Genomic DNA, 25,338 nt, shown 5'->3' on the forward strand with positions numbered 1-25,338 from the left:
TATATTTGCACTCTTTGCAGCGTGTTGATGCGCTACGTAAAAAGGTTAAGCTTGTTTCATTGTGATTGTGATTGAGTAAATGGAATAACATTTCTTGGAAAAACAACAACAAACTGGAAACTATATAATACTGATGGCATAATTAATAATCTCGCCTGTCACATATTGAATGAAGATATTCACGCAAATGTGTTTGGGCGGGAAAGAGTCGAATAGTTTGCCACGCGCATTATGTTATGCGCAGTAATAATTTACTTCCTTATAACTTTTATTATCTGAATTGCATTTCCGCTGCTGACACGCTCGATCACGCATCGCCACGACATGAACATTTGTTGTGCGATCCGAACGCAACACACCAATCCCACCCATGGCCGTTACGCTTCAGGCTAGACTTTAAACGATATCGCAACGTGCTCGTTTATTATCTGTCACTATAAATTATGCACGACGGCATAGGCATGCCGGCAGACGAACCAGACCAGACGCCCATGCAACGCCACCGTCCATCGCCTTGCCAAAGGTCAGACCAATATTTCGGTTTCTCACGAAACAGGTGACACTCGGGGTAAGATATGTCGGAGTGAGGATACGTAAGTCGAAGGATGGAACGCTGTCTGCACGCGGTTCGGTCCCGGGAGGTTCGATCCGTGGGCAGTAAAGCGAATTATCCACGGTTTTTTATTGCTATCCCGGCACGAACCAGCTGAGAACTTGAACACATGAGCGAAGGTTCACTACCTTGAGTGTCGAAGAAACTTTTGCTCGTTGCTCAGTGTAAAAAAAACTTTACAGCGTTACACCCAAGGAAGGATGTCAGCGTAGGTTCGCGTGGATTATGATTTAAGGACGCGGGAGCATAGCGAAGCATTTCCCTCAACGGCAACACCCGATTAATGCTGGGTCACGAGGACGTCCTAAAGAATGGGCAACTGCAAAAAGGGGCAAACGTTTTGCAACCCTTCCAGGGAGACAACGGACGCAATAAGATTGTAACTTATGCAACACACGGAGTGGAGGAGTTTCTGTGCGAAAGTTCTGTGCGGATAGAGCTACGACTTGCGCGATTTATGACCTTATACGACCCTGGGCGCTTTTCACTCACCCAGTCTGGTGGCGTTTGGCGTGATGACGAAGAAATGCCCATGCCTTCGGTGTGGGTGTGTGGGTGTGTGTGTATAATTTGGACCGATTTATGGGAAGGTTGGTACTGTGAGCCCATAACTCAACGAGTCACATTCGTCAAGGCCAGGTCGGGCTAGATGTGCCACAAAGAACCGGCGAGCGTCCAAAAATTCCATTTACAGATCGCTATCGTTCTCGCGGGAACCATTTTTGAAGGGCTGTCGGTGGTAAGCATCCGCAGAACCAGTCTGGTACATTTCGCGCTGAGAAGCGCATTTAAATTCCAAAACAGCCCATCAGTGCAAGACAGTGTGCGCGGAGTTCGGGACACCAGCAAAGAAAGGAATGATGAAAATACGTTTTCCTTCCACGATGGTTCCAAGTTCTCACAACTCGCAAACACTCGCCAAACGGAAAGGGCTAACGAGGACTCGGTGGCAGCAGTAAAAAAAAGAAAAAAGAAAGGGACAACGGTTGGAACCGGCACGATGCCCGGTAATTTGTTGACGAGCGTAAAAGCGCAAGCGAATGATAATAAAAACTTCCATCCATCCAATTTGCTGCGCAAGTTTTGCAGCGACAGCGACCCCATAACTCTAAGACACTCTTTGTACAACCAAACCCCGTTTATAAAGATAAGAAGATTTCGAAAGCATTTATGTGCACTGTTTTATTTTTGTCTTTCACGTTCATCGTTCAAGTTGTTGCAAGTTGTTACGCTGCCTCGGGAAACAGTATATCCTTTTGATACTCCAACCCGCACACGCTCAACAGGATCATTCGTGAGGGGTCTTCCCTACTTCTTGAAGGACAAGTTCTTTCCACTTAAGCGAAGGTGCCATCCTTGTTCGTTTTGTTTGAATAAAAAAAAAAATGAACCAGAAACGAAGATTACAAAACACCAGGCGTCTCCACCGAAAGTGTGACGTGCGATAAATCGCAACGACCTCCGCATTCCGGGGCACGATGCGATAGTAAATCGTCACCGGTTGGATGGCGCTTTACCGGTGCAATCTAACTTTAACTCGATTTTACCACCTGGCAACAGATGGATCGCCCCGTGTTTGCCGACAATCTTTTGTCAAGTTCCTGCTAGATACATGACGCGGGCTCCTCCCCCCCCCCCCCCCCCCCCCGAAGCCACAGCTAACATTAAACATTAAGGAACGTTGACTGACCTAGGAAGTGTTTGTTGCCTATGGGTTGTAAGGGCGGTTGATTGTTGAACTTTGCACCCGTAATATATGGGACAAGAATTTGAGTGACGGAGGTGGGAACCGAATCAACCGAAGACCTTTCCATTCTGGTGCGACCTTTTCGGCGTTTCGAAGGGCGCCGTGTCCCCGTGGACACTCGTGTGGGCAATGCAATTAATTTATCCAATCAAAAGTTTGCAATCATCTCCCAACGCTTGCAGCATGTTGGTGGCGTGTGTGTCTGAGTTGTGATGTGATCGCCGATTAGGGAAAGTTTCCGGAGCAAACTGTAATTTTTTATGTCTTATTAGCTTATCGAGATCTGATTATGACACTTGATGCGAAAAGCTTCGGTGTGTTCTATTGATCCACCATCCAATGGAAATGGACTGGAAAAGGTTTATACAAACGTTTAATTGCAATCAAGCATGGATGAGGCAGAACGTGTCATTGATACTTCATAAATAGGTTTTTAAGCTTCTTTAACTTTTAATAAACTTATAGTCCAGTTTAGTCAAAGCACCTTCCGGGGTCGTTGGTACAATAAGGTCATAAAAGTGCTCATCACATTCGTCACATGTACTTGAAATGATGGGTAAAATTCAACGTTGGATTAATCTCCGGGTTCAAATACAACTGCAGATTCGTATCCGGATTCAATACAACTGCTAGTCCGAATACAACTCCTAGTCTACTTGGGATTCAACTTTGGATTCCGACTCCGTATTCGATTACGAATTCAACTCCGGATTTAATTGGGGATAAGAATTCGAATTCGTCTCTAGATTCAAATCTAGATTCAATCCATGATATTACTGTAGATTCGATTCTGAAATCAGCTTCAGAATCAGCTGGAATCAGCTTCAGAGTCGATTCAGCTGGGTCATTTGATTCGACTCGGAATAGTTCATAATCGGAGTCGACTCGTGATGCCACTCTCCATTACCTCTCGCTAGTGTACTTCGGTATTTATTCAAGGTACTATATTTGCAGTTGGCTAAAGATTATTGATTATAACCGCCTACTTTGTTTGTAATTTATTATACAATTAAAAATACATTAATGGTCTAATTTCACTAGGAAACTATTAACACGACACGGCATAAAATATTCAATAACGCATCCATGATAGCGAACGAACACGCGAATAGTGAGCTATCTTGTCGTATCTTATCGATCGCTAAAATGGCAACCCTCACATTTGTTTACCACTCTAAACCCCAACAGCAATACATCTTACGGGCTCAAACCACCACCACCACCATCGTGCTGTGGTGGCGGATAAACTTGAATCCTTGGTGCTTGTCGTGTTTATCGAAGATTACGAAGCTTCCCTCGCAGAAGCGCTTGCGGGAAAAATGTGCCCAAAAAATCACAGCTGAGTCACGAAGTGGTTTTCTTTAGCCCAATTGTTCTGGTTGGCGCTTTTGCAGATGAAAGCCGGTTTACGCAAAGGAAGACAACGTGCGAAAGGAAAAACAGGAGCCCGAAATGGATTCTGTGTGTTGCCTCGTTTGTCTATTTTTGGCACGGAGCCATAGCTTTTGATTGCCCCAGCGTACGTCATTAGCACGCGTTGGGAAAGCGAAAACTTGAGTGCTTTTTCGCGTGAAGATCGAGAGGCCCTCCACAAATGAGGGGGGGAGATTGCTGGTAGTGCGGTCTGTCGGGATTGTTTTATTTGCTGGGTTACGTACTTTTTTATGGTGAGAACATTTTCTTTCCTTCCTCACTGGACGTTCAGTGAAGGGGCACGCGGATGCCACAGCATCCGGTCGTGAACGGAAACGTGACATGAAGCGTGGTTATTATTAAATTTGTTTGTGAAAACTGTGTGTTGCCGACTGATACGGAGACGATGTGGGGAGTGGTCGGTTGGCAGGTGGAGAGGAATGCTGGACGGTACAACATTAAAACATAAAACCCATGCTCAGGACAGGCAGGAACGATAAATGGAACGGTGAAAGTTTAATTTTGTAATGTGCAAAAGCCCTCGGCCGGCGATGGTTAAGCTGGGTGTGCAGCTGTTTAGAAGGTTCTTCAACCATTTTCCAACCTGTGGGTTTTTTTTGTTATCGCCAAAATTTTATTAAAAATGTACACATTCCTGCTGGGATGTGGGATGGAAAATTTCCCGCACAAATATTTACGCACGCACTCTGCTTGATGTAAGCAAAGTAAATTCAATTTATTTAAAGTTAACTTAACATGATTATTTAACTTGATTTTGCTAGCAGTCCGGACATTGCCGGGCCGGTTCTTCACATGTTGGAAAATTAATGTAATACGTGTCCATTCACCCGTTGTCACGAGCGGAAGCGAACCAATAGTGGACCGGCGCATCGTGTCAGTGTGTGCAAATTTCATTAGCTGCTCACTCGAGCGGATTTCAACTAGTTCCACCTTGCCTGGACCGTGGCCGATCGATCATGAATGAACGGTAACACCTCCCTCCGACAAGATGGCCCTATCCGGATGCGAGAGGAATCGTCGGAAAAGGCAATCGAAAATGGCAATTTTCATGTGCAGTGAACGAATTTAATGAGCTAATAAACGAACTAATCAACTCCGACGGACCATATCCGTTTGATGGCGGTTTGGCAGGGAAGTTCCCCCGGGGTGAAGGGGACAGTGTGTAAAGGGTGTGCCAGGTACGAGTACGGACCTGGATCTGTCAATAACGGCGAGATGGAAAATATGCACACCTCCGGAAGGTGAATGGACGATAGAATATTTCCCGCGATGTACGGAACAGGACGATGGACCCGGGCAGCAATGTCAATTATCGTACGTTTTCCGTTTGGTTGAAATGAAAAATTCCAACCCCTTTTGCATGTGCGCCGTCTGAGTAGTGTAGACGGATCGAAAAGTGACCAACACGGAAGCGAAGCAGTAGGAATTTACAATTTTTCGGTAGCTATTTTATGAACCAACAGTTCTAGAGACGGAAAGGAAGCGCGTGCATGGTTGATATTTTTCCCCGAACTGCAACCATCACTTTGGAATCGCTTTCCAATCCATCCTCCAGACTTGAGCCAACCTTCCTTGCTTTTATTGTGAATGTTATCAGCAAAATGAACTATTCTCGGACAGGTGGTTTTTTCGTCCGACGGTGTGATGGACCAGTGATAGCCAACCAGTCCAAGGAGCGGTTGAATAATTCAATAGCCGATGGAGATTTCCCCCAAACTCAACAGACACGATCCGTTGACAGACGTGCACTGCACGTCATTGACGATCGGTTTTATTACACGTTTCTATTTGAGTTCGGTTGCATATTTCAGCTGCGTGGAATATATGCAGCTGACAAGGCGCCCTCGTGCGCGCTTTACGTGTGGTGAAGTTTAGATATGTTTTAAGGGGAGCGTTGAGTTTAGTAAACTAACAAACTATAAACAAATTAATTTTTTGAATAATTAATTTAGTTTTCTGTTACCAAGAAATGTTACAGCGACACTTTCAATTATTTTAAATCCCGAAACGACTCTTGTTTCATACGGCAAGCAAATTAATTGGTTTGCTATGTCTAACATATCGCAATAAGTTGTTCCTGACAGGCTCGTTGAGCTGTTCAACAACAGCTGGAAAAGAACAGGTTGGGACGAATGGTGCCACATGCCACAAGCCACGGAACCGTTCAATTACGTTAAACTCCGAAATTAATGAAAAATGCATCAACCGAACCTACCGAACCAGTGCCGTATGATATTAATTTTCCCTTTCCACATCGATACCGATCGGTGGCAGAGTGTCAATCACGCATCAAAAATGCATCGTGCTTCCGGGTGGGACGGGCGCGTGCGAATTTACCACAACATTATTGAATTTCCACCGAGCGAAACCGATTAATTAGTGGGGTGAAACGACATGAGCTTAATGTTTTGTTTTGTTTTTTTCTTCTGCCTTGTTTAATGGCCGGACCAACCATTAAGCATTGGCTGCGAATGTTGCACAATGTTGCACCCTCTCTAAGGTGTGGCACGTACAAAGTAGCGGTTTTGGCGTCCGAAAAGGACGTCTGGTACTTTTTTAATGTTCACTCAACCACTCCGGAGAGTGGAGTGCGAAACAGCTGGGGATGGAAAAAAGCATAAGCGACAGATATCGTTATCGCTTGTTTGACTTGCTGCAGGTGTGCACATTTTCCGTATACTTTTCTCGTTATTTCTCACTATCTGCGCTTGCAAACTATGTTTTGTATTTCTGCTGCTTACCACCAGCAAAAGCAACAGCCCGCTAGCTCAACTAGGTTTATTTCATTCCCGAGAAGATATTTTCTGCTACTATGCACAGTTGTCAGACGCAAATATTCTCTGCAATCTGATTGCTTTCTACGCGAGCACTCGCGTCTGCAAAGGGCTGTGTTGGCATTAAAATTATAACAAGCTCGCCATTACACCGTATCAAGCAACTTCCATTTTCCACTTGCTGCCACAGTTGCAGTGCTTTACGCTGCTTAGCACGTCTACTTGAATGCTTAAACAGCTTGTCCGCTGTATAGTGGTGGCGAAGGAGCAAATCGCTTCGTCTTATCTCTTTATTTCTACACACTTTCAAAGCCTTCCGTTTTCGTAGAGTCTCCACAGCAGAATGTGAAAATGTTCCATCAACACCTGCGCATTACACATACACACACAAATATTACATTTGGCGTGCTCTGGGCGTCTAATGCGGCAAGGTGCCGGGCTGGTGACGGGCAGCTAAAGCAATTACCAGGTGACAGACGACGATGATGGTTAGCTGCGACAGTGCGCCATCGTCGTCATTCTCGTCGCCACAGCTCATGACAAAACGTTCGCCTGTATCGCTGAGCGTAGCGTGGCGCATTTCAAGGAGAACGGTAACAGCATCCTTTTTTTGCTATGGCCCGTTGGGAAATTTTGCCCGGAAGCGGAGGAAAACTAAAAGCCTCCCGGCGTAGGCATGCTGTGTCTGAGCAGGTGTTGCGATTCTCACCGTTGCTTCCTAGTGACCCGTAATGGTTTACCCGAGTTTACAGTTCGCTGCACGATTAATATTAGAAGTGGCATCCCTCGGAGAGTGACGTGCGACGAGTTGTAAGGCAAGGCCCCTTTTTGAGGACGGTTGAAACTCCACACTGGATGTGTTTAAAATTTGATTGTTGTTTTAATAATTTTGATTTCACTTCAATGAGGTAAAGAAAGAAAATGAAAAGTTGTTTCCAATAAGCCGTGAGAGAAAAACATTAAAGTTTACGAGAAAGTAAAACATATTTTAAAACAAGCATAAAATAGGCACACATACACATAGACACAAGCACAAGGACACATAAATCATATCATATCTATCCAGCTAAACAGCGAAACGAACGACATCGAGACACCACCAGAGATAGACAGCGTTGGAACACACAATCGAACGAACCTGTCGCGAACGTTGCAGCAAGCTGCCAAGCACATCGGGGAGCACCGGTGCATCGGCTTCAACCAAAATGGCTCCCCGAATAGGGAGACACAGTAAAGACCGCCCGAAATTAACTTTGGAAACGAGCGTATCGCACCGTACAGAAAACTAATACTTTATTTGTTCAATCTCATCGTTTTAGCGTGGCCAAACGTTCCGTGTATGTTCCGAACGTTCGCATAAATAATTCCATTCTACTTAACAGTTAGCCTTTTAGTTAGTTTGGTTTGATTTCGTGTGTCCTTTTTTATCCTTTTTTTTGTCTCCGCTATCTCCGCGATACGTTTAAAAAGGAAGTGGGTGCATATGGTAGTGGAGTTGTTGTTTTATGTTGGTTTTGGATACGCAAAAATTCCTCTTACAGCTGGTTTGATTTTTGTTTTTGATTTTATCGTTGTTTTGGGAGGTTTGTCTGTTGGATGTTGGGTGTGCTACTTATTTTTACGAGTTTGAATTAAACTGGCAGCATGAACATTTCACCAAGTGGAACAATCTTTTTTGTTCGCAAAGAAAAGTTGCTCTGGTACTTCGGCCATCGTTTGATGGTTAAAAATTACTTTGTATAATATTGTGCTCATCATATTATGACGCGTCTTTTAAAATTATTATCGAAAAATGATGAAAATTATTATGAGTCTCCAACCCTGTAACAATAACAGTAAGTAACATGAAAGTCATAATAATTGGAGGAGCCCTACATACTTTGATGGGTTGTTTTGCTTGTTTTTTTTTTCAAGTAAAGAATTGAGAGTATAAAATCTATTGAAAAATGACTCTTTGGGATTACATTGTAAATGTAATGGAGTTTATGTAATACTTTCAAAATCGATTCCCTTGATGATTGAACTGTTATGCTACCATTTAATTTGGACCCTAAAAACCCTGCAACCCCTGTGTGTGTGTGGGTGTGTGCGTGTCTGTACGTGTGTTTCTGGTGGTTTTTATAATTCATTTCCCTCTGTTTCTGGTACTTACGGATACGGATGTTCAAGAAACGATAGTCTTATTAGTGGTGCTGTATCATGATGAATAATTTCAAAAAACCGGCAAGATACCCATCAACATCGGCCTCGGTTGGATTATTCGTGTCCTTAATCGACTTATGCGACGAAGTAAGCTTTATGGCTTGGTTTTTGTATGGATAATGTTTAATTTTAGTACATAGAAAACTTCATACCTACACCAAGACCGGTGTGTATCTGTGTGTGAGTGTGCTGTTTTTTTCACGATCGTGTGAATTATTCCTTCATTTTGGCGTTTGATTTTTACTTGCTGTAGGTTTTTCCTTTCTTCTTTTAAATATTTGTTCTGTATGTACGCGTATCGCGTGTGACTATTATTCGTTCTGATTCAACTCGCGTATTCACTAGCCTAATTCGGGTCAAAAGCTTGTCGTTTTTTTTTGTTTTATTTAAAAAGAATTCGCATGCAGTTTTGTTTGCTTTTCCTTAGCTAAAAACCAAACACAACAAGAAAACGCCCATCCGACAGTGACGGGGCTTTAGATTCACATCGGATCTATCAGGGAGAGAAGCACGATAGGTTGATGCAAAAAATGGGAAGGAACGCTTAGTAGATATCTTAAAGCCTTTCCCTGCAACGCCAGGCACAGATGCATCATACACATACGCCTTTTGTTATGCTTGTTTGTTTGTTTGTTTGTTTAGTTTTGTTCGACTAACGCACATAAAGACAGCTATAGACACAGTTTTTGTTTCCTTTCTTTGTGAGATTCTTCTGTTTCCCCCCACGCTGCTCATATGCTTCCCAGAGCGCACCGAGCCGAAGCAGCACAGCTTGCTGAGATGGAAGCGAAACACGGTGACACTAATGAGTATTATTGTTCTAGCGGGTATTCCTTCTAAGTTGCTCGCGGTACAAGCTTACAAAGGGCTCATTACGCAATAGGAATGGGGAAGATGAGTCGGGTCAGGTCTGTGGCGCTATTTTCTTTATTGTTTTACTAATAATGTTGTGCAACGTTACGGCGCAACAGTTTGCGGTTGCCGTCCATATATGCGCTACTTCCTTTTTCTCCAACGATTGGTTGGAGCAATTTATCTAATCGAGCCTTTGTGCAGTGTGGAAGATGCTCGCGTACTGTCCATCGGGTATTCTTCCATTTGGCAGAAAATCACGTACCTGTGCCCAGGCAGGATTAGTTTTAAATTCCACAGCCCAAAAACCACAGGTTGGAAAACCCCGCACAAAGGTGTCGAAACGGGGTTTCGATTAAATTGTACGACAGCCGTTGTGTAGCCGTTGTGGTTTTTTATCCATTTTCCACCACCAAAATGAGTACCCGTCCCCCGAATAGAAACCACAAATATCCGGCATGTTCGGAAAATAGGAACGAAGGTGTGTGAGTATGTGTTAGAATGTGTACGTGTGGGTTTTATTTTATTGCGAATAGGGTTGGGAAGAAAATGGGAAAGAGAAGAGAGAGAGAGAGAGAAACATTTGAGATAAGACGAAAATTTTGGGTCCAAAAACTGGCACGAAAACGACATCAAAGATGGAAACGAACTGAGTAATGGACAGAATGGAGCGAGAGTTTGTGAAATGGTTTCTTTTTTTTTCTTTTGGTTTTTATGGGCGATGATAGACGGGATGAACGAAAATGAACGGGTAACGTGACTATGAAACGGATGGCGGTGGGATACCTCCAAAACGGGTGTAACGGGAAAAGTCGGACAACCGATGGCGGAAGTGTCCGGCATGGTGAGCGCTTACCTTGCTGGCAGGATGAGTGCCTCAAATTCGGTTGCCAGATGGCGGCGGATGATGTTCTTCGAGGGCGGTATACCAAGGGCCGTCGCCATCGTGTCCCCGGAGAAGGAAGGTTCCAGCACGACCAGTCCACCGTGAACGCCACTGTCTGTTGGGATGGAAAATCGAAAGTCAACAGGATGATGAGCAGGCATTTAGACGGAAATAAGGTTTTACATGGCAGGAGCAAATTGACTGCAATGAGCTTCACTCACACTCACACAGTAGAATAGTAGAATTCAAACACTTTTCCCGAAAGGAAATGGATCACTCAGAACTCGTTTATCACACCACCAGTAACGATAGTACATACCTTTCAAATTATCCGCATACTCGCCCAAATCAATCGAGCGTGCCCAGCGGATAAAGCGTTGGTTGGTCCACACGATCGGATCGGTGTCTACGTTTTCCGACTGCAGGCGCCGCATTGCAATCGCTTGCCGGTCGTACTTCATGATGCGAAGAACATGAATGCCTGGAATAGAGAAAACATTCCGGTCAACGATGAAGGTGCACCCGGGACACCCGGAGGCGGCGGTCTCAACTATTTGGGTCTCGAAACTTACCGTGCACTATGCTCGCCTGATGGAACTTCCTGGTAACGCCCAGATATTTCTCCAACTCCTTCTTCGACAGGGTGTCCAGCATGCGCGCATCAACGAGCGAATGCATGAACGATTCCGCGTACTGCGGCAGTCCAATGTCCGGCAACCATTCCGAGGCTACCCAGCTGCATAAAGGGAAGTGGAAGACAGCAAGATGGCGTCAAATAGTTTCGCTCGAATGCCACCAGTAAAACGCTTCCAAAAGGGCGCGGGTACTTACGTGTGTCCCAGCTGGCCGATGGTTGGGTAGCGTACCAGCTCCGGCCGTCGTTGCTCCTCAATGGCAAGCCGAAGCTTTTTCCTGTGCATTGGATGGGTTGTCCCGAGACCGGTTTCCAGCTCGGCGTCGCTCAGCTCGAGCAGCACCTTGCCGCTCTTGACGTTCTCCGCACATCGTCCACTGTACTGCGGCATGCCGAGCGCTACCTCCAGCCAGGCCAGCACCTGTGAAGCTCTCCAGCGTTCCATGGGCATCGCGGAAGCTTCCCGCAGAAGTCGCAGCTTCTCCGCGTAGCCTTCCTCCGTCAGGGGACTCCACTGGAAGTCAGTCGCCTCGGTGTCGATCGGGGCATTTTTGTTGCGGTTACGGCTACGGGCGAAGACGCGCGATATGCTACCCCACGTACCGCCCCGACCGGCACGTCCAGTTAGGCCCGTGCTTTGCGCTTTCCCGGAGGCAGATATAGCTCCGGCCGATTGTTGCTGCTGCAGTCTTCGAGCGAAGGTTTGGTTTTCATTGTCCACGGGCGAACCCAACTGCTCCACGGATCTGTAAGAGCTGCCGGCAAAAGAGTGTTGATTACACGAAGGGAAACTAGACGTCCTGCTCAAAGGTTCTAAGCTACCTAGACAGGGCCGCACTATCAACAGACCTCGAGTAGGCTCCGGCGTTCAGTGGTGATAGGGTAGGGCTTCGTTCCTTGGGCGTTCCATCTGTCAAGAGTTTGAAAGTGAGTGCTTCCATCAACACAAGTAACACCGTGGCCTGTTCTATAAAACACTTACACTGATACACATTATGATGGCTGGACACTAGGGACACCGAATCCGAATCCACCTGTATGCAGGGTCCATTCTCACACGGACCATCGCTCAGATTCAGATCACCGGCGGCACTCTCCCGATCGCTACTCCCTGCAACAAAGTCTAGTTTTGATAAGGCAACATTCGTCCACGACCCTAACTTTCCCCCGGTCCTTCCTGAGGGTTCGAAATGATAAGGAACCTACCTCTCACACCTGAATCAGCGCTGCACGATCCACGATCCCCGGGCGTCCCGCTAATGTTGCTGTACCCCACGCCGGGTGTTGTGGCGGGTGCTGCCGCATTGTGCGCCATCAGTCCCGATGGTGGTGTCAGTGGGGCGGCGGACACTAGACTCTCCTGATCCGACATACAGCCGGAAAGCTGGCGGCGAGCTTCCTGCAGTTGTTCCTGCGTGCGCTGCAGCTGCAGGTCGCGTGCATTCAGCTGTGCCGCCAGTGCAATTGATCGTTCGGCTTCGTCCCGTGCGTGTTTCAGCAGGGACCATCTTTCCCGCTCCCGGTCCGTGTTTTGTTTGGCAGAGTTGGATTCGGACTCACGTATTCGCTGCTCGTAGTTGCGGATGAAGTTGCGCAGCTCCTGTTCCTTCTCCTGCAGCGAGGAGCAGAGCTGCTTGACCTGGGAAAGCAGATCGTTCTTGTCTGCGCGGAGCTTCTTGCGTTCGAGCTTTAAACCTGGAGGCGTAAACACACGACAGACGCGCTCAGTATTTACGCAAAAGGGTGATTAATATTCATCTAGCTAGATCTAATGCTTCACTCACTCTGAATCAGCTCCTTCGATATTCGTAGCTCGTTTTCCAGCTTTTCCATCCGGTTGCTGCTGTCCTCGGCCGACTGCACATCGAAGCTGTTGCTCTGGGAAAGCAGATCAATTCCACCGACTGCACCGTCGGGCGAGTTTTCCAGCAATTTTTTCAGTCGCGTAATCTCTGCCGACAACCGCTCGTTCTCCAGTCGAATTTTGGTCGTTTGTGGTGATTCTGAGCGTGCGAGAGAAAGAGAAACAATGCGAACAGATTATTGGGACGGATAGAAGTAGGACCTCCCTTTGGCCAGCACCATCGTACCGAGGTCGCTAACACCATTCTTGAAGAGATTATCGCCTTCTCCTGCGAGGGTTGGACTGCTTTGCTTTTGCTGCTGCTGCTGCTGGCCGAGATTAGTTTTGTCCTGCGAGCTGCCACCGCTACCGGAGGAGGAAGGATGTGGCCCGATGGCTTCACCAGCTGTTCCATTTGCCGTCGTTGCCATCGCCTCACCGGAGGAAGACGATGAGCAGGACAGTGGCTGGTTCGATTGTCGTTGTCCGCTGGCGGTGGTGGTGCTATTGTTACCGCTAGTACTAGCACCGGCTTCGGAAGCCGCATGGTTACTTCCGGTTGCCGACTGGTGGTCGGTTCCGGGTGTACTTCCGAATGAAGCGGCCGGTGCGGATGTGGGTGTTCCACGTTCGGATACTTCGAATGGTTTGGTCGGTTTGGCATTGTCTAGTGATAGGATCGGTCGAAACGGACGGCCACCGTTGCTGGTCGTGCTCGGTGCTCCCGTCTTATCGCCGGTGTCCAGTGAACGTGTTTTCTGTGAAGTATGGTAAGTCGAAGAATATATATATAACGGAAAAGTCTTCGTTTTTAATGCTTATGTTTCCCAAGTTTTGTTTTTTTGTCAGTGAAAGGTTTGGTAGTATTGTCTTAATACATATGTCGTATAGTATTGTCGATTGTCTGAATATGGTAAATCGATGAAATCGAAATATTCAATAAAAACTACTTAAAAACTTAACGCTTCTTTATATATTAAAAAAGAGTTTTGGATTTAATTATACCATATTTGATGTTTCGTTTTCTTTACACTGTAAGGTCATCTAAATTTTATTTCAAAGTTGCGATATGCATCACTTTACAACCGATAAGTTAAATTAAAAGACAAGATATTTTGCCACAAATCTCATAAATTCCCATGATTTTGTCGAGTAAATATTATAGAACATTTTATAAATTCTACCAAAAACAATTTAAAGGTTCAAAATTACAAAATGGTTGAAAATCGAACCAAATAAAACTATTCCTTGTCGGACTGTGATACCACATTGACAACTAATGCAAGCAATCGGAGTAATTAAAGCATGAAAACAGATTGCAACTATGGACGTAGCTCTGATGATGGTGTCCTAGGCAACGAAGCCTTTTTCTATCTTCTATTGAAAATAGTTCCACAAATGAACTTCCACGCAATTTTCTGCGCCTCCATTTGCGACCAACTGAGAGTTCGTAATGGTCGAGGCGCAAATGAGTAAATACGAAACAAAGCGATTAAATTAAAGAATGTTTGCAAAAAGCGACCAGATCACAGTGCAATTGTCACCGTCAACAGCCATCACTACCACCATCGCTTACCAGTTTCATCGTTATCGTCAATCAAATCAGCAACACGAGAGAAAAAAAAACACGGTAAAACCATCGACGGGAAAACAATTTCCTGCCATCGAAGCCTCTTCACTGCTTCACTCGTCGGGCGACTTGACTGCAAGGACGGTGCAACGTGACTGCAACACCGGCACCAAATAATAGCCCCGTCCCCGGCCCGTTCGGGCAGGATAGTGGTTGGTTGTGACAGCAGTTTAATTTATATGTAAATTTTATCAATTGAAGTTAGTTGGCTGCGGATGTTGTACGGTTTTCACGGCGGAACCCGGTGATCGGAGGGTGGCATGCCATTCCGGGTGCAAACACGGAAATGCCTAGCAGTGGGATTCTTTCGCTGGAGGACACTGTGCGCGATTGCTAAAATCTCGGAGAATCGGATAATGAGCGAAGCATCGATTTCGGTTTGCAAACTGTGTTAGCGAAGCGAAGCGGGAGAAACCCAGTCCCGGGGATCGGTGGAAGCTCCCGGAGGTCCATTTCCGCTGATGACAATTTTCCAGCGAGATGTTCGAAATAGCTCGTAATGGCCTGATGGCTTTGCCCTGTGTAGCGCACACAGCCAGTGTTTCGGATTGCTTTTCTAGGTTAATGTGTCCGTCGACAGCAGTTGAAGATTGGATAAATCTCGGTTTTGCAGGCAGTGACGGTACGCTATGGAAGGTTCGTTTGGCCAACCATTCCACCGTACCGATGCGACCGATAAGCGGCGCAACAAATAAACGTTCCAAATTAGCATTAATTGCTCGTTGGCTGTGAATTTCGGAGGTTTCTCGATCACCGGTCGCAGTACACGGACAACAATGGGCTGTAAATTAAATCGTTTGATGTTATAGGATCATTCCGATCACGCCGATCAGCGTAAAGGTCGTGTTTACTTGGGATTCTGTTGCGAGACCGTTAGCGTTGATGTATGTACGTGCGACAGTAATGGGTCAGGATTTGCGGATGAAAACTTGTGGAAAATCTGTTCGCTTTTGTGTTTGCGTTAAATAACGCTGCGAAAGCTGCTTTTGGTTTCAACTTTAACTTTCAATAAAACAAAACATTAAGGTGGTTTAAACTACTTTAAATATCTCTTGTTTTGTAAAGTCACAGCAAATTTCCCTGGTAGAGATTTTACAATCATTGTCCACGGCATCACTGAGTGCAGCGTATCGAAATACACTTCGTGTTGCGTTTAAAGCCCCCTGGCAGGATTTGCCCGTTCGCTAATGAATGTAATTGCATTTTTTTCTCGTTCGTAATTCATCCCCTAGGCTTTAGCCAAACTCGATGGTAAGCTCATTGGAATCGAATCACGGGTAGGAATTTAGCAACTCGTTCCATCCATCGCTCTGCAACAGCGTGTAGTTAGTGCTAGTGGCTGCAAGCAATTCCGAAATAGAGCCAGCACAACGACGAACGATTTATTCCGACATGGTTGGAAGTGGAATGATTGTATGCAAGCAGTCAGACACTAGTCAGTATTCGGCCCGAAGGTATCGATTGTAGGATGTGCTCAACATCCGTGACAACAACGACAACCGACAAGGATGAAGTTGTTCGTAGCAGGCCATGATGGAGATGAAGGTAATATCGTTACTATGTGCCTCTCACTCTCTTTCTCTCTATCTCTCTCACTGTTTGCTCAGGTGGGATTGTTGAAATCACCGAGATTAAGCATCCTGTGAGGATCCACACAGAATTAACGTTCATATTGCGCAATGCAACATGCATGCGGATGAATTCAAAAAGAAGAAATTTATATGATTAAAACGATGTTGTTGAGGAGGTTCAGTAAAGAAGACAAAATTTGTCTCTCTGGCCTTAGATGATGGTATAATTTTAAGTAGATGAAAGTTTTGTTCACATTCAAACCATACACAATTAAAAAGGACGTGAATGTTTGTTAAACAACTGAATGAGTGGAGTAGAGCATAATTTTCTTGGGTGTCTTAAGTCTTACTTTAATCGATTATAATTAAAAGTAAGTAATATATTTAGTATTAAAAAATTGACTAAATAAAGCGTCAGATTTACTTACCGATTCAGCGAGCTGCTTGAGCGATGCGTTAATTTTGTCCGGATTCCGCGGTGGCGGCTCGGGCGGTTCCGATGCGGCGGCCATTGTCACGGTGCCGGCCGTTCCGTTCAACTGCATTCCAACCAGGCGCAGCAAAGAGTTCACTGTGTCATCGTTGATGGCAGTCTGGAAGAGAGTCGGGACGGGATCAGTACCGAAAGGCCACGCAGTGTACCGGCAAAGGAGCAGTTCGTTAAGGTAGCCGTGCAGCAAACAAGTACAGCAATTGGCCACACGACAACGATGATGCGGTACGGAAACGGTATGTAAGGATTCTAATCGATTAAGCAAACATTCTCAAGCTCACTTAAAGGGATCATTCCACGATAGAGTGAAAGAGAGATCAAGACGAAAGGAGTGTTTGTGTGTGATAATAAAGAGGAGTGACAAAGAAGATGTTGTTTCGAGACAAAATTGGAGAAATGATTTTAATTCAAATATTTTGGTTTAGAATAACTCAAGTAAACTTATAACCACACAACGCGTGTTATGTATTGTTTGTTTGGACATGAAGTTCAGTAGTGTGATTGTTGCTATATAGGGCAGCTATGTTTTGTTCCATTTTATCGAATTAAAACTTAATTTGATACTTGTCTTAACTACCCACAGAATGGGTTCAAAAACTAATAATAGAATTATATTATTTTTATTACCAATTCAAATAACTTACACATCATAAATTGTCTCTACGCTCAGCCTTTTAACAATTTCCATATTATTAAACATTACGCACAGCAGACATGTCACATACTTTCTCGTATTTCATGATAAAAGTTCCAAAAGTTTTACATTATGCTTTATTTCTGTCAGTGTCTGCCTCTTACCGTACGTTTTGTTCGTTTGCCCAGCCCAACACCACAAGCTCGGGAAAGTTCTGCAATTGCTCTGACAGCCGCACTGACGGGAAAGTTTCTGGTCGCAAACCATAGATAGAACTACAACTGTTGCTCAACTGGGTCGGTTTTGCCATACGATTGGCTTCCAGACACAGCCAGTGAAACCAGTTGCCATGCATGTGCAGGAAGTTCGTTGAACGAAAACAGACACACGGAAGAAGGTTGTGGTTCCGGAAAGTAACCAACGCACAAAACCCACAGCATAAAGTTTTTCCCTTACAACGAATAGACGACATTAATTGGAATAGGCAGATCTCGGTCTCTCTCTCTTTCTTCTGACGGCATTTTTCCTCCGAATCGATTCTAATTAGGGCACAAATCCGGTTCCATCACCTGGAGGCAAAAAGTGCACTCTCGGTCCGTTCGATACAGTACGCTCTGTTTCAGCTTTGCCCGAGCTTTTCCACGTTGCAAGCTACGAAATGGATGAGTTATGGACCAGCGGGGAGCAACAAAAAAAGAAGAAAGGCACATAAGAAATGGTGCGCAAGGAATTTTTATTAGTTTGCATGTACACCCACCAACATTAACGTTCCGTTTGGAGCTTCCCGTTTCCGGATCTTCAACGTGTTCTTTGCTGTACGAAGCGAAACGTGCATTGAGAGTGAGGCTCAGTGAGGGTGAGTTTTAATTTAAGCAAATTCCAGCTGCTTCGGTGGGTTATTTATTTGCGCGACCAAGTGTACCGAGCCGGAGCAGAAAATCAAACGTTTATTTTCCACTTCGTGCTGTTAGCTTTAGATTGGAATGTGTTGCCGTTCGGGTGGGTGTGCCTGTGTGTGCGTTTGCAAATTTGTGCAACATATTTTAGATTTTGACTAGTTTTGGACATCCATTGTTAAAGGACTTTCCTGCGAGGGAAGCAATAAATCGAGATAATTTTTCATTCATAACAAGTAAAAGCTCGCATGAATAAACTGTTTGATGTGCTGGCAGAAAGAGAGGAGTTTTATGCATAATTTAATTTTTTTTCGTTTTCTTTTGTGTGTAATGAAATATAGGAAAAGTAGATGAATACTCAATGGAACTAAAATGATTGTTTCATATTTAAAATCATATCATGTAAGCTTTACATAATCTTTTTTGAAAACTTTGTCCTTGTTATATTATGTAATGCATTTCTTCAACATTTCTGCATGACTAGGAGAAAAAGCTTGAGCAATATATCTTCTCTGAAAAAATGCACACACTTTCCACCGCTCGTAAAGAAAGCTAAGCTAAGTGCTTTGAAATAATAAAAGAACTTTTTGCATTGAGATTTTGCCCAAGCAAGAGGAAAGAAAAAGTCCATCCACATCACGTTGAACAATCCCTTGCATTACAAAAGATGTTTAATAGAATGTTTAAAATCTTCCACTGGCGCAACGCGCAGATTCTTTTATTCAACCTACCCGGAAAAATCGACTATTGACCGTGTATACATGCAATCGCGTGTGTGTGTGTGTGTGAGAGAGTGAGTAAGGGCGCACACATTCCAGGAAAACAGTGTAGCCGGTGCCCGTTTTTCACGACGGTCTGATGAAAGACGATACGAGTACCCGGTATGACCCGGTTTCGCGTTTGCTGCAAAGAGCACCTTTTCCGTCCGAACGACCGACGGAAGAAAGATTGATGGCGAAAGTCTACCACGATGTCCCCGTTTGTGCTTGGAATAGCCCCGGTACGACCGCAATCCAACGGTTACGGTTACATCAAACTGCCATTTAAGTCCACAAGGTTTTCCAACAAGAGCATCCCTCTTCGGTGGTGGTTCTTCATCGTTCCAGTCATGATTGCACCCTCGGTGATTTATGCCGTGCTTGACTCGTGGGCGTCGCAATGAACGCGGGTTTGTTACCTTCCCGGCGCACCGAAAGCTGTTGCCCCTTACACTGTGGACATCATAAATCAGCATCGTTTTTCTCGGGCCGAAGCCTCAAGTGAAAGGAAACCCGATGGCGGGACGGGTTTGTGGTGATTTGGGTGAACATTTTATAGTAAAATAATTATATTAACGCAACGTAGAAGTACGGTTCGAGGGAACTTGTAGCAGATTGTCATTTTCTTGTCCTTTTGTTAAAGTCACGTATCGTGAAAACGGTACTCAAAGTCACACGGGGCTCTTCTTTCCCCATTGACGTGCATGAACCTGCGGAAAACTGCGCCCTTCTTCCGCATCCTTCGCTCTTCTGTCGTGACACATCGGTTGGGCTTATTGGCTGGAGAGTTCTCCTTAACTCTCGCGGGAGTTTCCTTGGAGATTGAAATACACACACCTCAGGAGGAGGGAAAATAAGAAGATACACTACGAGGCGAACCGGGAAATGGTCTGTTGGACAAACCAAACGATGCTGCTGGTCGAACATTTATTGGACTTTCGTGCGTAAAATGCGTAAGCATGTTCCACACAGACCCTACGGTTATTGGACGAAGCGTGTTAGGAAACGTTCCTTCCGTCCAGCACAAATCGATAAGTCAAATGTTTGGGCCCGGGTGGAAAGGCACGTGACCTATGAGCACCTGGACATACCGTGCAGTGTGGTTGAATAAATAATTTCGGGTCGTTGCAAAAATGTTCCATCAACATCGATAAGATGGAAGAGAACGAAGGATGGCGATTGGTGTTGTGGCAACAACAAAAAAAAAAAAAACAGTCGAAGTTTTGCAACAGTTACCGAATTTGATGGAAATGGATTGCAATGTAATGGTTGAAGCGTTTGCGTCGGGTAGGTGGGCTAAGTGGATAAACTGCCGCTCAAGAGTCTTATGAAGATGTATTGATCGAACGCACCCGGTGTGCCGCTGGGAACAAGTGTGGTACCGTGTACTGCATGTGTTTCCATTGAACAATTGAACATAACTGTGTTTAACTGCTAGCTCATGTTTGTATAAGTTATAATTTATTTTCATTTGAACACTGAATGACGAAGGGAGTTTCCCGTTCTGCTACTAAAATGTTGTTTTTTGAATTGAAAACACAACGAGAAGCGCAACGAAACAATCAAACGATATATATTAAGACTAAGGTATAAATATTTAAAAGTTAAATGTATTTCATGAAATACATGTTAAATGACAATTCCATGAAAAGGAAGGACACAGTCGAAAGACGAAAGATGAGCATGATGGATTTGCACTTTTTGTTTGTAGAGCAACCAGCAGCGTAGGTAGAATGGCTGTAACAGAAGAAAAGGGCTGATTGATTGTCAGGCTGGAGTTTATTTCCCTTTGGCTTGTGTGGAATTGTGGCCCCAGTTTCTTTGCACTGTTTTAGCACCATTTTTCCGTGGAAAAGGTTTAGAACGAAATATCGTATGTGACGTACAATACAGCAAACAAATGGGGATGAAAATTGTAATCTTATTTATAGCCCTGTTTTCCAGTCATTATTGGCACATGAATAATTCCATACATTTAATCGAAAACTAAGCGTCCACTATGCAGTACTACCAAACCACCGAAAATAGAACCGTCAATCAAAAAACACCGAATCCTTGCGGTGTGGCAAAATCCTTCCCATTAATCGGCCTCGACAATCGGGGGCCACATCTGGGTCAACATAATCGCGCCCGCGCGTCGCTTCGATTTGTCAAGATTTATTTTCCCAACCCGGTGCAAGATTTTCTCCGGCAGTTCCATTACACTACGTAAGCCACAAACACGGTGCTCACACATATTCAAGGATGTGCCGGGTATTCCCTTGAAATCCATCACCGTGCAGGGCTTGATTTGGGTTTCGGAATTGCTTTTATTCTCCACTTTCGCTTTCTCTTTCCCGGGGCAACCAGAACCGTTGACGTATCGACAGATACGTCTCACATTACGCCACACAAAACCCTCACGCTGACGCTCGAATCGATATAAATCTGATCAAATTGAACCGCCTGGTGTACGAAGTGTGTCCTTACAGCGGATATACTGACCCACTCGGTGGCTCGGTGAAGCGGGTTTCATTCTGGCACCGATACGTACCGTGAAAAACAACCGGCGATGAAAGGAAAAACCACCCCTATTCTATCCGAGAACGACACGAGCTCTCTATGCTCTTGAGGTTGGCACATTGTTTGCCCAAATGGGCGGTGGTGGTGGTGGTGTTGTTGTTGCTGATGTTGTTAATACGGCCGAGAGAGCTTGTTTGTGCGGTGAAGGCACAAATCTTACCCGAGGCCGTACACTTGAGGGTGTAAACATGGTGACGGAGACTACAACAGACTACAGGACAGGAGTGGAAGTGTTCGGTTCTGTTCGTCGCCTGGGTAGCCGCATACGCGTGGGAATGGGCGTGGAAAGAATTGGGTTTTTTTGTGTCTTGCTGTCGTTGTTGTATTTAATACCCAGGCGCTTTTCCCTTCAGGTGACACTCGACCGAAGCATTGTTCGTTTTAACATTTTCTTCTGCCGAGTGTTATGAGAAGCGAATTGAAACTTCCACCGAGCGTACCCAACAACAGGTGGCAACCCCATCCGAAGGTGGTTGCCTACCTAACGATAGCGCTGCTGACCAAATGGATGCTGTACAAGGATGGTTTTTGCGTCACTTTTGTGAAGCTTTTAAGCTTCCATTGTTCCATTGTTGTAGGGAGCTGTATGTTTGTAACTAAAATTTGTCGATGTTTGTAGATTATGTTCGAACCGAACCGACCGGTCCAACTGTTGTAGAGCAAAGTATGGCAAAGTTTAACCAAAATCCTGCCACCCATCAGCACAAGCTGTTTCGGTGGAATTGTTCATCTCACCGGGATAAACTTTCACGATAAATCCTGATACTTTACAATCATCCAAATGCCCTGAATGGCGGTGGGCGTTGCTGTTTGCCACCATCAGCTTTGCCATCCATCGGTGTATTTTTGTACAGGCTTAACTTTTACTCGCCACTGCGCAAAAACAACTGGTGTAAGAGCAACTTATTTGCCAGCATTGTAAAGGATTTTCCGTCCAGTTTGTTTTTATGATTGAATGCTGATGCCGGCACAGCCCTTTCGTCCAGATTAATGGTTAAAAATGAGTTTTTGTGTAGTTAAGAATTGAGTAAATTGAAGGAGAAAAGAAGATTATGTGCTGTTTAAGTTAGCAAATGAATTGTTGTTTTTATAGAAAATGTTTTGTTGGTTTTTGAGGAAGGAAATAATTTTCTTGCAGGGTGTTTCGTGGGAAGGTGTGGTGTTTATACAATTTTATAAAACATATGAAATGTGTGTAACAAACAAAAAATAGTTAAGACACATAAGAACGAAATTTTGAACACAAAAAGAGCTCGAAAGTTATATGTTTAGTTATAAAATTTTGATGCTCTGCTCTACGCTAGCTATAATTTTCCATAAACAAGCCAAAAACATTGAGCCACATTATAACCACATCCGCAATGATTAGCAGCAATCAAACATTGGCGCCATTTTCCACCATTAATTGCTGCCATACCAAGGCGGATGTAGAGTAATAATTTCCATATCTAAAGCACATCGCACCATCTAGCTAATTAGGCCGAACGACATAATGTTACTACAGAAAAAGCGAATAAAGTAGATACGAAAATAAGTAAGAACAGGATAATAAGGAACAAGTTGCACAAATCTACTGAAAGTATCGTTCAAAACAGTGAGGCATACTGAAACTAAGCGAAACCATTGCGAAACGACTCGCCTAAAAAATGCTAGAAAACGATTTAAATAGATTAGATTGGATAAAATCAACAAAACCTGACATTGCTTTGCTCGCTGCCACAGTTTCCCGGACACTGGGACTTTTGATTTTGAGTGTTTATTTGTTTTGCCATTTTTTTGGTCTTTCAGTAGATTTGAGCCATACTCACAGAGGTACGGAAGGCAATCAAAACTTAATTGGTGATAAACGAACGAAGAACCCAACAAGTATTAAGTGAAGAGAGCTGGAGAGAAAATTGGATCGCGGCACTTGTCCCGGGTCAGGGAGTGTGCAAAACAAAATCAATGAAAATGAAATGAAAGTAGATAGGAATATGATGAGAAAAAGAAGAAAATAAAGCATACAACAAACTGAAAACTAGGACATTCTGGTGGGAAGGACAGGAAAGCGTAGGGCGAACGAATAGGGCAAGCCAATTAAAATGGGGAAAATGGATGAAATTGATTCAATCGAAGGAAGCCTTTGCGGAGCTGTAGCAACGGGTATGGGTATCTAGACGAGCAATTTCCTAGTGCTCTGGGATGTCCACGCAATCGAAGTTGCTAAGCACGTTTATTTGTTAGAGGAAAAAGCACATCCAGCTATGCAGGGAATATTGCAATGGAAAAGCTTATAGTAATTGCAGGATAAAAGGTTCGTTAACCATGAGAAAGGACTTTAACCAGGAATTCATGTGGTACATAATGCTCCAACAAGAGAAAGACTTAAGGACAAATAACACACACTTGCTGCTTTTTACTATTAGAAACTTGTCAAGCAAATGTAAAAGATTTGATATAAAAGAATATTAAAAATAAAAACTGAGCAGCGTCAAAAGTTTGTAAAATGGCCACTTAGCGTGCCAATGCCCTAAAACCTAACCTCAACCAAACGACAGGTTAGACGTGGACGACGAGTTCACGACTTAAAAAGGAGCAAAACAGTGGAACGGTTAAAGCAGTTGGAAGGTGAAAAATACAATAACAGAAAAAAAGAACAGATGAAAAAGAAATACGCACATAAGAACCACAACACGGCTACACGGCACTAGTGAACACGATCGCAGAAAGAAAAAAAGAAACTTGAAGGGGATTAAAGTTTTAAAAACCTTCTCAAATATCCGGTGAAACTCTCCCAGCATCGAACGGTCGTGTGGGGCGTTTGGTTGGGGCGAGGTGTTCACGTTATCAGTGCGGGAAGGAAGCAAACGAAGCGCTTAGAAGTGAGCTGGTTTGATCGTGCCGGTGCACCGACCGGAACTCAATTATCGTTCGACTTCTTTGCCTGCGCCTGGCAGGGTATCGCTTGGTCGGCTGTTGGGCGTCCCATTCAGCTTCTTTCAGCCAGCCAGTGCCGCGTTTTTGGAGCTTGTCACGATGAGTTGGCACCACTGCTAGGAATGGGCAGGGAAAGAAAGAGGACAAGCAAGGGAAATAGAGCAAAACACACGCAACACAACCGCCTCCGCTTAATCCTTCGACCGGGTGTGACCGCCTTCTTTCTAGGGAGCGATTAATCTTTGGAAGCGAAGGTACGAAGATCACACCAGAAGATGATCGATTTTCGAACGACCGGTTATAATTTGGACCGGAAATCGGCAAAGTTTTCATTTGCTTACTCATCGCAGACCGGGGGGAGAAAGTGGACATAAAAACGAAATATGATAAGTTCCAGTACTTCTTCAGAGAGTGGTACGCACGATGGCTTTCCTTTACTTTGCCCACCCGGACGATCGGTGGTGCTATGGAAAGTTGGCACTACAGCGTTTGTAGGATGTGATATTCTAAACCGAATGGAAGGATAGCTATCCCCCTCTAGCTGACCGGGGACTTGGAGAGGAAGGAGTTTCTTGGAACAAGTTTCATAGTTTTTGATCAAATAATAAGAAAATGATACAGGTACACAGCATCAAATCCTGATACGGGATGCAAAATTTGTTTACGAACCAAAGCAGGGCAACCAGGACGGGCAGAGTTTGGTTCGAGTAGGGGTAGTTGATTGAAGTGAAGTTAAATAACGGAACACTTCACCTGCGGGTAGTACCTGGAAAGGAAGGAAATCATAATTACGTACCTTGCAGCAGGGATGGAATGGAGACTGGTTCGATATCGATTGGATTGGAACGTTATGTACGCTACTCGAACTCGTCACTGATGAAGTCTGGATTTTG

The 25,338-nt window shown here is 44.6% G+C and overlaps 1 protein-coding gene across 1 annotated transcript in view; it reads right to left on the reverse strand.

Annotated features, from left to right (window-relative positions):
• LOC128300212 (kazrin) overlaps nt 1–24,489 on the reverse strand; it is a 40,335-nt gene extending 15,846 nt beyond the window's left edge. Inside the window, exons 1-11 of the mRNA XM_053036196.1 lie at nt 24,277–24,489; nt 16,615–16,779; nt 13,233–13,743; nt 12,927–13,145; nt 12,349–12,837; nt 12,125–12,265; nt 11,965–12,052; nt 11,340–11,897; nt 11,081–11,244; nt 10,828–10,989; nt 10,479–10,623 (exon numbers count right to left, since the gene is read on the reverse strand). Of these exons, the coding sequence (XP_052892156.1) occupies nt 10,479–10,623; nt 10,828–10,989; nt 11,081–11,244; nt 11,340–11,897; nt 11,965–12,052; nt 12,125–12,265; nt 12,349–12,837; nt 12,927–13,145; nt 13,233–13,743; nt 16,615–16,779; nt 24,277–24,309 (2,675 nt within the window). The 5' untranslated portion in view covers nt 24,310–24,489. The remainder of the gene's footprint in view (nt 1–10,478; nt 10,624–10,827; nt 10,990–11,080; nt 11,245–11,339; nt 11,898–11,964; nt 12,053–12,124; nt 12,266–12,348; nt 12,838–12,926; nt 13,146–13,232; nt 13,744–16,614; nt 16,780–24,276) is intronic.
• Between the last annotated feature and the right edge of the window lie 849 nt (nt 24,490–25,338).

This window comes from Anopheles moucheti, chromosome 3 (genome assembly GCF_943734755.1).
Source record: "Anopheles moucheti chromosome 3, idAnoMoucSN_F20_07, whole genome shotgun sequence".
NCBI classification, from domain to species: Eukaryota; Metazoa; Arthropoda; class Insecta; order Diptera; family Culicidae; genus Anopheles; species Anopheles moucheti.